Raw genomic sequence first — 17,218 nt, 5'->3', positions numbered from 1 at the left:
CGACGGTGTGGAGCTTCGCATCGATTCACATATCTCATCTTGATTAAATGCTTATGTACCGTTGTCCTGGGTATGTTAGTGGCATTCGCTATCTCGCACACACTATATCGCGAATTTTCAGCGAGCATATCTTTGACAAGGTCCGCATCCGTCGTTGTTGGTCGGCCGCTGTGGTCTTCGTCTTTCAAATCAAAATTGCCAGCTTTAAATCTCTCAAATCAATTGCGGACTGTCCTAATAGTCGTAGAACCATCACTGTAAACGGTACAAATCTCGTTTGCAGTGTCCTTTGCCCTATCACTTTTTTTAAAGCAATAAAGCATAACATGCCGCAAATGCTTATTTTGGCTATCCATATCGAACGGCGCAGAAAAAAATTGATAAGGAACTTTGTCACCAACGAACGACTGCAACCGATACCCTAAACAGCCAAGAGATAAGCCTTCGTGTTTATATAAACACAGCCAGTTAAAGTCATTCGTAGCGCGGCGCGGAAGGAACTTATGGGACACCCTAATATATCTGTAACAATTATTTGGACGGCCTGCTGCAGAGAATTAACAGGCGAACCACCTACGACTCGTAACGACCACCTGCCCAAGGGACCAGGACTACGAAACAACGGTTCCTAACTACCCTATTTGGTGGCGAGGCGACTTTTGCGGTACAACAAGCCCAGGTCATTCGGATCGTCAACGAAGGGAACGGCGAAGGCACGCGTGTCAGCAGCCCGTATTTCCTTCTGCTCATCAATAGCGGCTAAGCGTGAATCAGCTCAGATAGGCCATATACCCACCATCCATTTCCTTCTGTCCCTTACCTGCCTTCAATTACGTCAAAACAATGTCGGAGGAGGTAAAAAAGCTTGTAAGGCAGCGTACATCGTTCAAGGCGCAATTGACAAGATTCTCCAATTCTTTAAATTCGGAAGATTGGGATCTTGAAAAACTTGAGAAGCGCGAAGAAAAATTAGAGCAGCTATTTACAAGCTTTTGCAACATTCAATTGGAAATTGAAACTCTGGAAGACAACCCAGAGCACGAAAACACACGCGATGAGGTGTAAAAGGTTTATTATAGGTGTAGCGATTATATTAAGGATATGAAACATAAATTACCATCCCTTTCGGAGAGTACAGTCTCGTTAAATTCTATACCCGCGTCATCGCTAGTCAAGGTACCGTCTCTGTTGCCAAAAATTCAAATTAAACCATTTGATGGAAGCTACATGGAGTGGAATAGTTTCCACGACATGTTTCTCAATTTGGTGCATGAAAACGAATCTATACCCGCCGTACATAAATTCCATTTGTTAAAATCTTACTTACGCGGTGATGCGTTAACAGTGATTGAGGCATTGAACGCAACGGAGGAAAATTATGGGGTAGCATGGAGCCTCTTGCAGAAGCGATTTAATAATCCACGTAAAATTATTCATTCACACATTCGGGCTCTACATGACCTACCCGAGATCGATCGGAATTGCCCATCGGCTTTACGTGGTTTGGCGGACTGCGCGGAGATGAACATCAACGCGTTAAGATCGCTTAAAGAACCGGTCGACTGACACGAAATGATGATATTCATAATTACCGCGAAATTAGATAGAACTACGCGCATTCATTGGGGACGGTTTATTGGGAACGACAGTCCTACCATAAACGACCTATTTAAGTTCATTTGTAATTTTTTTTTGAGCCTGTAAGTCTCGCTAGTGTTAAATCATCCGCTGCTAGAGATAAACGCTTCGTAAAAACTAAGCAAGACGCACGTAAATCCTTGCTTAGTGCTAAGGACTCTTTTAATTGTCCAATGTGCAAACAAAGACATTTTATACAGTCTTGCGAACAGTTTCTACAATTAGATGCCCGAGCCAGAATGCAGGAGGTAAAACGGGCTAAACTCTGTTTAAATTGTTTCCGTCCAGATCATAGAGTCCCTATGTATGTAGAGTAGTTGTGGTCGATGCGACGAAAGACATAATACCTTGTTGCATTTCGACGAGGCCAACGCGTGTCAGGTAGACTCTGCAAGCACTCCCAAAGAGGCCGAACAAGGATCGTCAGGTGCGGTGACGTTGTTTTCTCAGGAAAATGCAGAAATTCTGTTATCCACAGCACGAATTGTGATTCTGGATAAGAACAACAGGGAACATCATTGCCGCGTACTACTCGATCCCGGTTCTCAATCGAATTTTATCACAGAAAAACTCGCAAATACTTTAGGTTTAAATTTGCACGCGATCAATATGCCAGTTACGGGACTCGGGAATACTAGTAATAGTATTAGATATTGCGCAAAAAGCACTATTAAATCTAGAATAGCCAGCTTCTCGGAAAACGTAACGTTTTTAGTATTACCGTCAATAACGGGTCGTCTACCCTCTCGCCACGTAGATCGGTCAGGTATACCCATTATACCGGAATTCAATAAACCAGCAGCTATTGAAGCTCTGCTAGGAGAATACCTCTTCTACAAGTTATTATGTGTAGGACAAATCAGGCTACCTAATGGGAGGTGCGTATTACAAAAGACGCGATTAGGCTGGCTAATCTCGGGAGAAACCAATTGTCAGCACAACTCATTTAGGAGCGCTAAGTGTCATCTGGCCAACCACGATCTCAATGATCAGGTTGCAAATTTTTGGAAGATAAAGGAATGTCCAAGTGAAAAGCATTTTTCCGTCGAAGAGAAGGCATGCGAGCAACACTTTCAGGAGAATACGTATCGCGATGAGCAAGGTCGGTACGTAGTTAGACTTCCTAGACCCTATCTCAATTAGGAACTTCAGGTAAAATGGCATTGAAACGATTTTATACTCTTGAAAATCACTTAGAGAGTCAGCCTGAATTAAACCAACAATACAAAGAATTCATCAATGAATATCTGCAGTTAGAACACATGTCGCTCGTGAAACAATATCGCGTAGATGAAGGATTTTATTTACCCCATCACGCTGTGCTAAAAACCACTAGCAGTACAACAAAGCTACGGGTCGTATTTGATGCGTCAGCTAAATCCTCTAGTGGAATATCCCTCAATGATACACTGCTAGTAGGACCTACAATACAAGATGACATTTTCCAATTAATCACTAGATTTCGAACACACAATTATGTGTTAACGGCAGATATAGAGAAAATATTTAGACAAGTTCGAATTCACGCAACTAATGCAAAGTTCGAGAAGATTCTTTGGCGCAATTCTAAGGATGATACCGTCCAAACTTATCAATTAGATACCGTGACTTATGGTACGGCACCCAGCACCGTTTCTCGCGGTTAGATCTCTGACACAATTAGCCGAGGACGAAGGTCAAGCTTTACCCTTGGCAGCGGATGCTCTGAAACACGACTTTTACGTGGACGACTTGATAACTGGAGCAAATACTGTCTCACAAGCAGCTCAGCTTAGAGACGAGTTAATAGTATTGCTTAGATTAGGCGGTTTTAATCTTAGACAATGGACCTCCAATGAGGAAACTCTACTTCAAGCCTGCAACGAACAAAGTAGGGACGAGACTGTGCACTTTAACGCATCGGAAACAAAAAAGACTTTAGGTGTCTGTTCGAATGCGAGACTTGACATAATTTCGTATACTGTCAATATTGGTGCAACGTCGCAGCCTATTACGAAGAGAACCATGCTATCACAAATCGCGAAATTGTTCGATCCATTAGGGTTATTAGGACCGGTAATTAGTTTAGCCAAATTTCTAATGCAGGAACTTTGGAAAATTAAGCTAGATTGGGACGAATCGGTGCCACAAAGCATATACACTGCTTGGACAAATTACTTACAGCAGTTACCCAGCCTTAACAATATTCACATTCCTCGAAAGGTTTTAGTCACACAACCAACCTGCATACAACTTCATGGGTTTGCAGATGCTAGCGAACGCGGCTATGGAGCTTGTATATATTTTAGGTCCACAGATAGCAATGGTAGCATAATTTCTAGATTGATCTGCGCTAAGTCACGAGTAGCACCGTTGAACACAGTTTCACTACCTAGGTTAGAATTATGTGCTGCCGTACTATTGGTCAAATTATATCGAGCAACAGTCTCAAATATAAAGGTCAAATTGAACAAGGTTAGATTTTGGAGCGATTCAATTATAACATTATGGTGGATAAGATCGTCGCCACACAAATTAAAAACCTTTATTGCAAATCGTGTAGTCGAGATATAAAAATTCACAGAATCTATGAATTGGTCACATGTACCCACAAAGGACAACCCTGCGGATTACATTTCTCGAGGGCAAATGACCGACAAATTTATTCACAATTTAGCCTGGCTTTATGGCCCTGAGTGGTTGGTTCGGGACGAAGATACCTGGCCCAATATGTCATTGCCTACCATAGAGATTCCGGAAAAACGGAGTAATGTTTCCTTGTTTAGTAAATTAGTACTAGAAAGGGAAGACATATTCTCTAGAATTTCATCTTTTTCCAAATTACAGAGAGTTGTGTGGCTTATTGCTTGAGGTTTAAAGAGTTAGAATTAAACAAGGGTAATCATAAGGGTAGTCTCTCCGTAATAGAATTACGCATAGCGCTCGAGAGGATTATAAAACGAACGCAAGCTCAGACTTTTCATTCGGAATTCGAACAGTTGAAAGCAAAAGGGCCCCTCGATAAACGTAACAAATTAATTAATTTAAACCCTTTCCTCGATGATAAGGGTATAATTCGTGTAGGTGGTCGGTTGAGAAACGCCGACATCAAGTATGCGCAAAGGTATCCCATAATACTACCCAAATCGCATCCAGTCACCACACTGATAATTCAGTTCGAACACCAACAAACCTTGCTTTCTGGCATACAAGGGGCACTAAATGCGGTCAGGCAGCGGTACTGGCCAGTTGATGGCAAAAATATGACACACCACATAATTCGCAAATGTGTGCGATGCTTCAAGGCTAAACCGACAGGTCCGCCTGACTACCTGATGGGCAACCTTCCCCGCGATCGGCTCGTAGCGACTCGACCGTTTGAGAACACCGGCGTAGACTATTGCGGTCTATTATTTATGAAAGAGAAACGATTTCGGAACCAAAAACGCCTCAAGGTGTATGTAGCAGTGTTTATTTGTTTCGTGACAAAGTCTGTACATTTAGAATTAGTTAGTGATTTGACCACAGAAGCCTTCCTCGCAGCATTAAATAGACTTTTTTCAAGACGAGGCAGATCTAAAAATATCTACTCCGACAATGCTAGAAATTTTATTGGTGCAAAAAACGAGATCGCAGAGCTATTGACGTTAGTAAGATCAAGGGATCACGATGATCAAGTTGCGCGACATCTAGCTAACGAAGGAATAGTATGGCACTGTTCACCACCCAGGTCACCCCATTTTGGTGGTTTATGGGAAGCTGCTGTGAAGAGTTTCAAGCACCATCTAATAAGAACCGTTGGAGACACTTTGTTGACGTATGAACAACTAAACACGTACGTAGTTCAAATTGAAGGCACCCTCAATTCTCGTCCCCTAACACCCCTTTCGTCCGATCCAAACGATCAGCAATCGTTAACACCTGCTCACTTCCTAATCGGTGAGTCATTTACTAGTCTGCCTGAACATGATTTCACGACTATTGCGACGAATAGGTTATCTCTGTGGCAACATATACAGCGTATTAAACAACACTTTTGGACGCGCTGGCATAAAGAGTACTTAAACGAATTAAGTATTCGTAACAAATGGAAGATTGGAGCCTCCGATGCGATCAAGGTGGACATGCTGGTACTCCTTCGACACGAAACGCTACCAGCGATGTGATGGCCGTTGGGGCGGATCATGGAGATCCATCCGGGACATGACGGTGTTGTAAGGGTAGCGACCATTAAAACCGCGAATGGACTGTACAAAAGAAGTGTAAAGAAACTGTGTCCTTTACCAACTCAAGTAGCTTAAGCATTGTATTTAAGGCATATTTATGTAAGCAATCATTGCGATGCGTTATTAATGTGTTCTAAGTTAAATTAGTAATTTAGTCTAGTTATAAGCGCTGCGGATCTGAAGGTGTAACGCGTTTTGTTAACGAATGTTGAACAGAGCCGTTCAAGGGGGCGGCATGTTCGGTCCTGGACGGATCAACACCAGACAATCTGTCAGGTCACTCGAGGGCCTACGGGGCCTAATCTACGGCCCCGAGAAAAGGTGCCTGACAGACCAATAAAATAAACCGAACCCTACGGGACAAGGTTCAATATTTCGGCAGATTTACAACGACGACCCGCTATAACTACATTTTTATACCGTTTACTTTAACGGTTAGTACCGGTAAAGTAAAAAATAAGGAAATGGTTCTATTTTACTGCACTTTAGCCGGAGACCCAAGGTGGTTTTCAACTGCCTTCCGTCGACTTGCCCTTTTCTCAAGGCCCTAGAGCAACGTCTTCGGAAGTGGGGGCAGGTTGGGGGAGAAGCCAATCAGGCTTCAAAAATGGGCCGAACAAAATTGACTCCACCCCGAGCAAGTCAACCTGCAAAACAAAACTTGTCGAAACCAGGAGTCTTTCGGTAACTCTCACGAGAGACGTGTCAAGCACTCTCACACAACTGTAAACCTAAACTGTGTTGCTTTGCATTACGACACAGCTTGAGCTTTTTTACAAATCAACTCCACCGCCATTAAGTTGCCGTTGGAGGCGCAGCATCTGAAGGAGCAACTTTCAATCTGCGCACCGTGCGATATATTCGTACGGCCCTAACAGACTGAGCCCCTTATTTAGTACTCTTCCTGCTATTTTACCAATGCATGACGGGTCATAGGACGTACAGTATTCTTATCCAGTTTGTCGATAAGGAAAATATAGCCTTCCTTCCAATTTTCAATTACTGTTTCTGTTTTCCAATTTTCCATTATTATTTTTGCCAACAGTTTTTTCATAATGTCTAGAAGATTTCCTATTACTATGTAGTCAATCTTATTTTTTCCAGGGTAGGATTTTTCTTCCTCAAATATTCAATTCTCCATTGGATTTCGTTGCTTGTTAGCAGTTTATTCCATATTTCCTCTTCATTAATTTGATTTATCTGTTCTTCTTCTTCTTGTACAATAAATTCATTACCTCGATTTATCTTTTTATTTTTATTCTCTATGAATTTAATTTCTTTGTCTTCTTTTTCATTCCTGTTTCTTATTTCTGTATTCAATGCTTCTCCCATGATGGCTTTCGTTATACCTATAATAGTTCTCCAGATTTTACTGAGCTTTGACTGACCTCTTATCTTTCTAGTGAGCTTTGCCTTTTCTTTTCTTTGATTAATCTCTTCCATTTCTTTCTCAATTCATCAATTTGTTACGATTTGCATGCTTTTTTGGTATGATACTTTATTTTGTCATGTAGTTCTGCACACTCGCTATCCCACCACTTGGGAGACGTTGTAATTTCCATATCTTTTTCTAGTCGGTCTTTCTTCGTTGTCGCTTTTTTCTCTTTCTTCAGACAATCTGTCTTCAGAAATACTATAACACACACGATTCGACTAACCAGACAAACCTCTCTATCTGAAAGACTTAATGAAAGCGGACCAACGTCGCCATGTTGCCGACATCAGGATCTAATTCCTGAAGTTGCCAGTAAATAATTTAATCGTCATTAATTATCATCATTAACAGATCTCGGTATTTTTATTTTCACGAAAATTTAAAATCTTAATATATAGGCTAGTCATTGGGAGAAATTTTGTTAAATAATTTAACAAATTCTGGAATGATTAATAGGCTCGTTAGACTTTCGCAATTTTCTTTTGTATGATAATTAAACGAAAATATCGAAGGAAATAATTGTAACTTATTGGATAGTTGAACAATTCATTAGAAACTTCTGAATTTGATTTATCGTTTAATTAGCAAAGATCTATCAAGTAATAGTCAATGAACATATTAAAGAAAATAGCGTTAGGACATTTCTCCTGTTTGTTAGGAAAAGGTGTGCCGCGAACCGTCTATTAATTGAAAAAACGTATCAAGACGACTTGGCAGAAATTGCGAAATCCTTTGGTTTCCTTGTTCCACCAGCTATAGATTTGAGTATCCTTCTTAAAAATAGGTACTAAAACAATTTTGAATTGTTTCCTGAGGTTCATATGTTTCCTAATTCAAATTTTCGTTTGTTTTCGAAATAATCGAATGGGTATCATTAAGCATAGAATTGTCGATCTTCATTTATTCAATATGGCTGATTGGCTAGTGTCGTAGAGTCTGTCTATTTCGTGCCGGGGTTTAATAATTGTTTTTCGTGACATCTTCTTCGTTAAACTCACGTAATGAAGATGAACAATCCTGTAAGTACAAGTCTCATTTTCCTTATCATTATTTCGTCGTAGAAGTGGCAGTGAGCAAGAATTTGCGACCTCGAAAGAGGTTAATCGGAGGTGGTTATGGTTATTTTAAAGGCATGAATAATCCGGGTTCAGAGAAACAATTGCATCGTAGCAAAACTTTCCGTCAGAAAAAAATGTCTAACAATCGACAGTTTGCTAGATAATTAAAGTTATCGCATGTTCAAATGTAATTATTAATCATTGTATATATAAAAATTAAATAAACTTATGTGTTTTGTTCTATCCTGCATTTCGTATAATGCCTCTTTTTTTGGTAGTAATATATTTTACAGAGTTGCATTTGTCATAAAATATATGTTTTGAGCGCATTAAATAAATATGACTGCGTGTACCATCGGTGGTACACGTGACCTGAAGATCAAGTTTAACGTGTATCACCGGTGGTATGTATGGGCACGGAATGTGTTAATGCAGTTTCTTGCTCTTCAGATATTTTCTTCTATTGACTATTTTCTTTCTGTTCCATTCATTTTTCTCTCCAGATTCCCCAAGTTATTTTTTTTCAATCTTTATTTTTCAGTTTGAGGATTGTATCCTATTAGTTTTCCATGTCGGATCCTTGTTGGACGTATAACAATTCCATAGAGGGCACCTTGCGTTGAGAACTCCCATCAAACTATTGTTATTTCTAATTACCATTTCTTTAAGTAGCTTCACCCATTGTCTTTTATTGTAATTCTTCTTGTGTACTCTATACATTAAGTATACGGGGTGTCCTAAAAACGTACCGCAATCTAGAAGTGAGAGTTCTGGAGGTCATTTGAAGTAATTTTTCCTTAGCGAAAATGCAATCCACGGTTTTGTTTACGAGTTATTAACGAGAAACAGTGAACAATGAGAGGCGAGATCAGAGATGCGAGACTCTTGGCTGGGCAGCTTCGCGCCTGCCGAGCTCGTCTCTTATTGAACAGCGTTTTTCGTTAATAATTTATAAACATAACCGCGGATTACATAAGGAAGAAATTACTTCAAATGACCTCAGGGACGTTCAATTTCAGGATTGCGAGATATTTTTGAAACACTTCGTATATTCTGTAGGTTCGTCCTATCTTGTCCGACTCTAGACCAATTACGAGCTGGGTGAGAGTTGTAAAGCCCAACCAAAAAAGAAGGGGTATTTCAGGTACTATGAATTAATCCACGATCAATTGTTATAACGGCAGCGTTATAACAGCGGCATAGACTGTTGAATTTTACAAAAACTTCTCGCAAGTACAATTGTTGAGGGCTCTAGTGGTATTGGAAGGTAGAAACGTGGACTGTATGGTCATAAGACGCTGATGTAATAAACTATATACATTTTAATAAATAAGATATATACAGAGGAAAGAAATGTACAATAAAATGATGAAATGTGATGATGTGATGCTCTCGTGAAGCTTACGAAAGAAAGCTGCAGCGATGACTGTGTTACGGGACCATATCAGGTCCTGAAGAAATAACGTATGCTCCTTTATACTCTTCTATCGTACGGGCGAATTCACCGATTCGTACGAAGAAGGTTAAGTTCAAATAATCGCGAAATTTATTACTTACGGTTCACAAAAGATCTTGTCTGAACGAAAGTAATTAAGTATTTCCATAGAAAATACCAAAGTAACGCTTAGGACACGGAGCGAATAATGAAGGTTTTTAATAAGACGAACAAGGTGTGGCTCGGTTAGAATCGAACTGGTCAGTGACTGCTTTATTCGGAGACCCGCGCGTATTAATACATGTAAGTGTTTATAAGAGCATATCCGGTGCGATTAAATTAGGCGTCGGAATGTCGCCTTGCTTCACACCCCCGTTGTTAGATTCGATTTGGTTCCAGAAATCGAACAATCTTTCTTTTTCCGAGTTTTGATGGTTTCCATTGGGGTGGTTCGTAGGCTGGTAGATCGCTAGGCCACGAGATTTGTGTAGTGTTGTCTTCCGAGGCGGTTGAGTACCGTACGCTTTCGAATTGTTGAGGGCTATTGGTTTGAACATTTTCCTGACAGCATATTTTTACACAAATGGTCGAAGGTATGCACTTTCCTAGGAATGAGAAGAGTTTACATTTATATAATACAAATAGGACAGTAGCAACTATGTTCCATAACTAAGGTACGTGATGATTGAGACGGATATTTCAACGGCTGATTTGATTCTGTGTTTGTGTGAGATGCCAATGAGTTGTGATTCTATGTTATCTAGGCTGTTGGTATAAGCTTTGAAATTTGGAGTTACTTTGGGTACTATAGATAACGCCTTGAGTTTATCTAGATCTTGGCTGAAAGCGTAGTACCTCCAAGTTTCATCACATTATTGTTGTATAAAAAGGTACAATCTTCGTTGTTGGTGATTTTGACGGGTTGGTCAATTATAAATTGTTTTTCGCTGTTACAAAGTGAGGTAATCGTGATCGTGTGTTCCGGTATGACAATGTATGTGTTAGGCGCGTACATCGGTAAAAACGTAAGTTCGTGGATTTTGAAGAGGGTAAGCGTACATTCATTGTAATTTGCACATTCCAAAGCATTAGCGTGTTGTGTGGGTTGAGTACGTCTACAGATTTTCACAAAGCTGGTGGATCTACAATAGTGGTCTAGGTAAGTGATGTCAACTGGTATGAATTGCCCTCGTGATGTTAGTAAGAGTTCGTGTTTAAGCAGGGACGCTACGAAGGTGGATCCCTTTTTGTAGGGGATGGTGTACAATTTAGTATTTGTCCGTTCATTCTCTTCTAATATGGGTATAATAACTGAATAGATAATTTGGCGGTTGGTTTATAGACTTTGAGTTGGCTGATGTCGATCAATGTTTGGAAGTTATGCAATTTAGGTGATATATGTGATATAATTGAAAGTGTTTTCAAGATTTTCTCGTAAGCGTCCATAAATTGTACTGAGTCAATAATTTCTTGTCGTATAATGCCGTGTTTTCCTAGAGTGATTGTTTCTTGTAAGTTGTCGATGTTTTCCCTAATGTCTGTAACTATAATTTCGGCTAATAACAGTAATCCAAGTGTTCTTTCGGTATTGTGCGTGTTGCGAGTGAATTCTTCGTATCGTTGTATAAAGTGTGGGAGTGCTTGACTATTGAGGACGGTTCTGAACATAGCAGTTTGATTTTGTATGATCTTGGAAAGTTTTGTGTTTTCGTCGAATAATTTGTCATTATTTTGATTTATCAGGATTAAATCATCTTCGTCGAGAGTTCCGAAAAGTGCTTTGGAAGCTGAGCCTATTACGTTCAGAATTCCTCGCTTGGTGCGTAGGTGTAAAAGGTTACTTAAGCGGTTGTATTCTATGTTTAATTTGCGCAGTTTTTCTATGAGGTAAGCCGTGTTAATATTGTTACAAACTTTGCATGTATTTTTTTATTTCGGTTATGAGTTGACTTGCTTTGTCTAGATCGCTGCTAATGTCGGATGGGTTAATAATCATGTTAATCTTTATCTCATTAACCGTACCGACATGTAGACCGTTTCTATATTTTCGTCTATGATTTGTGAGTGATTGAGGTTGGTGATTTCTAATCCGCGGGTTTTAGCCTGGAAGGTAAATGGTAAGGTTTTAATCGGTTTCCATGTGTTAGCAAGGTTTTATTGTCTGAGATTTGTATGAGGTAGTTAGGTTTTCGCACTTCGAGTATTTTGTAAGGGCCCAGGAATTCCGGGGATAGCTTGTTTCGCTTGTGGTCGTTGTGTAAGAGTACTAAGTCGTCGACATTATATAAACTTTGGATTCTGATCTTTCTGTCTTGGTCTTGTTTATACCGTTTCTTATTGACTTCGATATTGATTTTTGCGTAATTGATATAGTCGTTATGCCGTTGCTTCCAAAGTTTAAATAATTCGTTATGGGATAAAGCGGGTGTTAACGCAATCGATGAGGGTAGATTGGCCGAACATTGGTAGACCGAATGTTACTTCGAAGTGTGTGTATCCCGTGATTGAGTGAACGGAGGTATTAAATGCCATAGAAATTAGATTGAGTTGTTCATCCCAATCAGTTCGTGTTTCGTCAATACTGGTCCGCAGTAGATCTTTGACCGTGTCCTGAGTTCTTTCGAGAGCTCCATTGCTTTGTGGGTGGAAACTGGTTGTTTTAATATGCTGAATTTTGAATATTTTCTCGAATTGTTCCATGAGTTTACTAACAAAGTTTTGCTTTTAGTCAGTGAGGATGTGTGTCGGTGAGGAGAAGACGTAAATATAATGGGATATCAGTTTATCTATAATAGATTCTGTTCTCTGGTTTTGTAAAGGGATCAGCATTAGGTATTTAGTAAGGTAGTCTTGCATTGAGAGAATAAATTGGTTTCCTTTATTCGTTAGTGGGAGGGGTCCGATTATGTCCATTGCTATCTTGTCGTTGGGATTCAGAGGGGTGTCGGTTATAATAGCTTCTTCCCTAGGTCTAATACGCGTGAGCTTGTTACGTTGACAGGTATTGCAATGTTTTATGTAATTTTGAACATCGGTTTCCAGGTTGAGCCAAGTATGTTCTCGTTTAATTGTATCAATGGTTTTGTTTTCTCCCAAATGTTTCAGATTGTTGTTATGCGTTTCTTCGATGATCTTTTGTTTTTCTTCTCGCGTATATTCTTTAATAGGGTTTGTAGCTAGGGTGACGGGTTGTTTCAAGTGATGGGAGAGAAATCAAATCATTAACTGATGTGAAGCTGATTCATAGTTAGAGAATCTTGTTTCTATTCCGAGTTCTATTTCATCTTCCATAAGCATTATCAAATGTAATCTGCAAAGCCATGTTTTTTCGTTATACGTTCCGAATAATGTAGGCGATAGTTGGGTATAGGATTTTCGATTAGGTTTTAAGCATAAAGGGGACGGTGTAGGATCAAGTTTCCAATCGTTATAAAGATCGTATAGGATGTCGGTTTCCGAATTTGAGGGAGAGTCTATTTCTTCGATGTCGGGTAACATGTCGTTAATTTTTTCTGGGAAATTATCTGGGTTTTTGACCCTTACGTTTGATTTTACTGGGATGTTGGATTTAATAGTTATGGGATATGTCGTAAACGTTTTGTTGCCCATACAATCGCTAGGAGTTCTTTTTCCGTCGTTGAGTAGTTTCGTTCGGCAGGATTGAGTGTTCGGGATATGAAATTACAAGGTAGGTTGTCTTGGGACAAGACGGCTCCTATGCCTTCGTTACTGGCCTCTGTGGTTAAGGTGAATGATTTGGAAAAGTCGGGATATTTGAGGATTGGTGCTAAGCACAATTTTTGTTTCAGGTCTCTGTATGCCGTTTCTTGATCAATTGTCCATCTAAATGGTTCGTTCTTTTTCGTAAGGATTGTGAGGGGTTTGGAGATTTTCGCTAAATTTCTAATAAATTTTCTGTAGTATCCGGTTAGTCCGAGGAAAGCTTTTACTTGGGTAGATGTTGTGGGTTGAGGGAAATCTTTGATGGCTTTGATTTTATTGGGGTTTGGCTTTACTCCGTCTGCAGTTACTATGTGTCCTAAATATTCGAGTTCTGGTTTTAGAAATTCGCATTTGTCAATCTGTAATTTCAGTCCTCAGTCTTGCAGTCTTTGAAATACGATGACCAGATTCTTATTGTGTTCTTCAATCGTCTGTCCGAAAATAATAATGTCATCCATGTATACGAAGCAGTGTTTGTCTATTAGTCCACGTAAAGCAGTGTCCATCATTCGTTGAAATGTTCTTCGGATGTAGAAAAGGCGGTATACTTTTTCGAGTCGGCGTTCATAGGAATTTTGTGGAATTCAGCAGATAGATCGAGTGCGGAAATGAATTTTGCATTACCAAGGTGCTGAATTATTTCGTCGGCGTTGGGTAGAGGATACGCGTCTTGTTCCGTTTGTTCGTTTAGTTTGCGAAAGTCGATTACTATTCTCCATTTCTTTTTGCCTGATGCGTCTGGTTTCTTGGGAAATACCCATATTGGAGAGTTAAAAGGGGAGTCTGACGGTTCTATGATATTTTTGTCTAACATTTCTTGAATCTGTCGGTTGATTTGTTTTATGGCATTCTGGTGGTCTGTAGGATTTGATGTTAATGGGCCGAGGATTTTTTAGAGTGATCTCATGTTGGGTAAGGGAGGCACAGGGTAAGGGATCTGAGTCTAAGGTAAAAACTTTGTTATACGTTGCTATAATTTTTTCGATTGTGTCGCGGTAATTGTTCCATCGCGAAGGAACAAACACGTGGAGTCTTTGCGACCGGGTTTACGACACGGACGTGACCATAGTTGGGCTGCAGTCAAGGACACTTTCACAACCATTTGGCGTCCAGATTGTCCGGATGCCATCCGGACATAGCATAAAATCACAAGGCAGACGTTTTTTCTTTTTTTTTTGCTCATCGTAAATAAGCCGTTTTCCTTGACAGCCATAAGGTCCCATAAACCCGGAATTTCCGAAGGGTCAGCCGACGTCGAGCGCGCGACGGGGCCCGCTACCTGAGTTCACTTGACGGAATTTCCGGGGCATGAACCAGGGTCGCAGAGATTCCACGACCCAGCGACTAGCAATCCTACCCCCTCCAGGACAAGTTCCGACGAGGAACTAACCATATAAATAGTCGAGCAAACCCGAAAAACGGTCTATTGCAATTCTCCCGGTACACGCGAGCAGTCATCCCGCGAGCAATCATTCACAAGGCACAAGCCCTCAGTCTTGAAATCACACAACAGTACGCGCAACCACTAATCTGAAACTTGAATCCGATAGCCCAAAATTAATTTGGCGGGCAATCAATCGGCGACTTAAGAACATACGCGTCCACCGTGCAATCCGGGCCTTACAACCCCGGAAGGGTTCATTTCAACGCCCGCGCGTTTCCTACGTCTCCGAGTCAATTCATGGTCCTTCGAGCCGGATTCTAGTGATCTGTGTGGTGACAACAGAAACAACAACCAGAAAGACCGCACACCACATCAACGGGCAGTACAGCCAAGCAACAGCCACCCTGAGCCGCAGTCCAGTCAGACCACGCTCAGCCTTGAAACATCACGCAGGAGCCGGAATCCAGTCAAGGTAGGCTTGTTACTGAACTGCCAATCAGGTTCCTTTCATACAATCATCCCCCGTTCCTATTAATTCTCATTCGCGACTTCGAATACAATGGCAAACGAAACCGAGAATCAACCGATCGTTCGGGAATTAAAACTGAAGCGCCGTATATTCAAATCACAACTGACCAATCTTTCAAAATTCATTAGTGAATTTCGCGAATCCGACGTCGAACGCGCCAAACTTCGACATCGCGTCGAACGAATGCGAATCCAATTCGAACTCTTTAACGACGTTCAAAACCATCTTTATGAACACGAGAACCCTGACGAAAACGACGCCGAACGAGAATTGGTAACGGAAAATTATGATACCGCCATAGCCAACGCAGACGTATTGTTAGGCAAGCTCACGAAAGCCGATACGGAGCTCAGATCCGCTACTCGAGTCACCACCGATTCTCCCACACCTACCATGTCCGGGACAACATTCGGAATCCACCTACCTAAGATAGATCTGCCCAAATTCGACGGTAGTCTTGAAAGGTGGACTACATTTAAGGATGCGTTCAAAAACATAATTCATGCACATCCAGGTCTCACGGACATCCAAAAACTAAGTTATTTACGACTATCCCTAACCGGAAAGGCAACATCCGCGATCGAGTCACTTACGATCAGTGAAGACAATTACAAGGCCGCGTGGCACCAATTGGTCGAGGATTACGACAATACGCGCGCTCTCGTACTTAGGCACACGTCGCTATTGATAGATACGCCCGCGATGCCAGACGATTCTGCCGATTCAATCCGCGATCTTGTCAATCACATGCAGTCACATTTCCGATCATTACAAGCTCTCGGACGGTCGTGGGAAAACATTGCGAACGATCGCATCACCAACGTCGCAATTTCAAAAATGAATCCCGAGATTCGTAAAACGTGGGAAACCACACTCACCGACACTCGCATGCCGAATGTCGACGCGGTATTCAAACATCTCCGAAACGCGTCTCATAGCTGCAAAACGGCCGAATCAATCGGGACTGCAAGGGCTAGGACCAATCAAGAGCGAGAGCCCACTGCCGCGAACACATATCGGCTGCCCAATAAGACGCGATGGAGTCCTCCGACCTCTCCACAGACACCTCGACGACGTCCTCCGACCTCCCCACAGACACCTCGACGACAAACATCTGTCGCAACCTCGACACGAGCGTGCAAAATCTGCAATCTCGATAACCACGCAGCGTTCGCGTGTCCGAAATTTTGCTCTATGACGGCACAAGAAAGAATCGCGACCGCACAAACGCACAAATTGTGCCAAAATTGCTTGTGGCCAGGCCACGCACCCGAAGAGTGCAAGGCGGGACGGTGTCGCGTGTGCAATGGCAAGCACAACACCAAATTGCACCTCGACGCGGCATCCGGGAACGCGTCTCACAAGGACGAATGACAAAACGACACGACCATGGACATGCGAACAGAACGACTCAAAACCCTCATTTCGGACGGACAGATGAACGGTTTATTGACAACAGCGACAATCTACGTGTTAGATCGCGATCAACAACCGGTTCCATGCCGAACATTGATCGATACATGTTCTAACGCGAATCTCATGACGGACGAACTAGCGCAAAAATTACGGTTACCGACGAAACAACAAACCGCGACGATAGAGGCATTAAACCAATTGAACACCATCACCAACCAATGGTCACGGCAACCATTAAATCGAGACTTACGAACTACGAACGGACACTGACTTTCCTGACGATACCGAGAATCGCAGGCCCGCTACCCGACGTGTAAATCGACCGAGCGAAACTAGGCATTCCTTCGAACATCAAATTAGCCGATCCGAATTTCCATCGACCAGAACGAATCGAC

The 17,218-nt window shown here is 41.4% G+C and overlaps 2 protein-coding genes across 2 annotated transcripts; both read left to right on the top strand.

The window, feature by feature from the left end:
• The first annotated feature begins 843 nt into the window (after window positions 1-843).
• LOC143262193 (uncharacterized) lies at window positions 844-1,566 on the top strand. Its single transcript, XM_076528059.1, has 2 exons — window positions 844-1,037; window positions 1,080-1,566. The coding sequence occupies exons 1-2, from the start codon at window positions 844-846 to the stop codon at window positions 1,564-1,566; spliced, it is 681 nt and encodes a 226-aa protein (XP_076384174.1).
• Window positions 1,567-1,877: 311 nt separating this feature from the next.
• LOC143262192 (uncharacterized) lies at window positions 1,878-5,783 on the top strand. Its single transcript, XM_076528058.1, has 6 exons — window positions 1,878-1,886; window positions 1,951-2,740; window positions 2,791-3,252; window positions 3,302-3,943; window positions 4,202-4,384; window positions 4,465-5,783. The coding sequence occupies exons 1-6, from the start codon at window positions 1,878-1,880 to the stop codon at window positions 5,781-5,783; spliced, it is 3,405 nt and encodes a 1,134-aa protein (XP_076384173.1).
• Window positions 5,784-17,218: the final 11,435 nt, after the last annotated feature.

The sequence above is a fragment of the Megalopta genalis genome, unplaced genomic scaffold (genome assembly GCF_051020955.1).
Source record: "Megalopta genalis isolate 19385.01 unplaced genomic scaffold, iyMegGena1_principal scaffold0095, whole genome shotgun sequence".
Lineage (NCBI taxonomy): Eukaryota > Metazoa > Arthropoda > Insecta > Hymenoptera > Halictidae > Megalopta > Megalopta genalis.
This window is presented reverse-complemented; position numbering and strand designations above follow the sequence as displayed.

Excerpts from the sequence above, each read along its gene's own strand:
- LOC143262192 (XM_076528058.1), top strand. Across the intron at positions 3,253-3,301 it reads ATTAGATACCGTGACTTATG|CCGAGGACGAAGGTCAAGCT; the intron begins GTACGGCACCCA and ends TGACACAATTAG. Across the intron at positions 3,944-4,201 it reads TAGGTCCACAGATAGCAATG|AATCTATGAATTGGTCACAT; the intron begins GTAGCATAATTT and ends AAAAATTCACAG.
- LOC143262193 (XM_076528059.1), top strand. The coding sequence starts at position 844 with ATGTCGGAGGAGGTAAAAAAGCTTGTAAGGCAGCGTACATCGTTCAAG. Across the intron at positions 1,038-1,079 it reads ACTCTGGAAGACAACCCAGA|GTGTAGCGATTATATTAAGG; the intron begins GCACGAAAACAC and ends GGTTTATTATAG.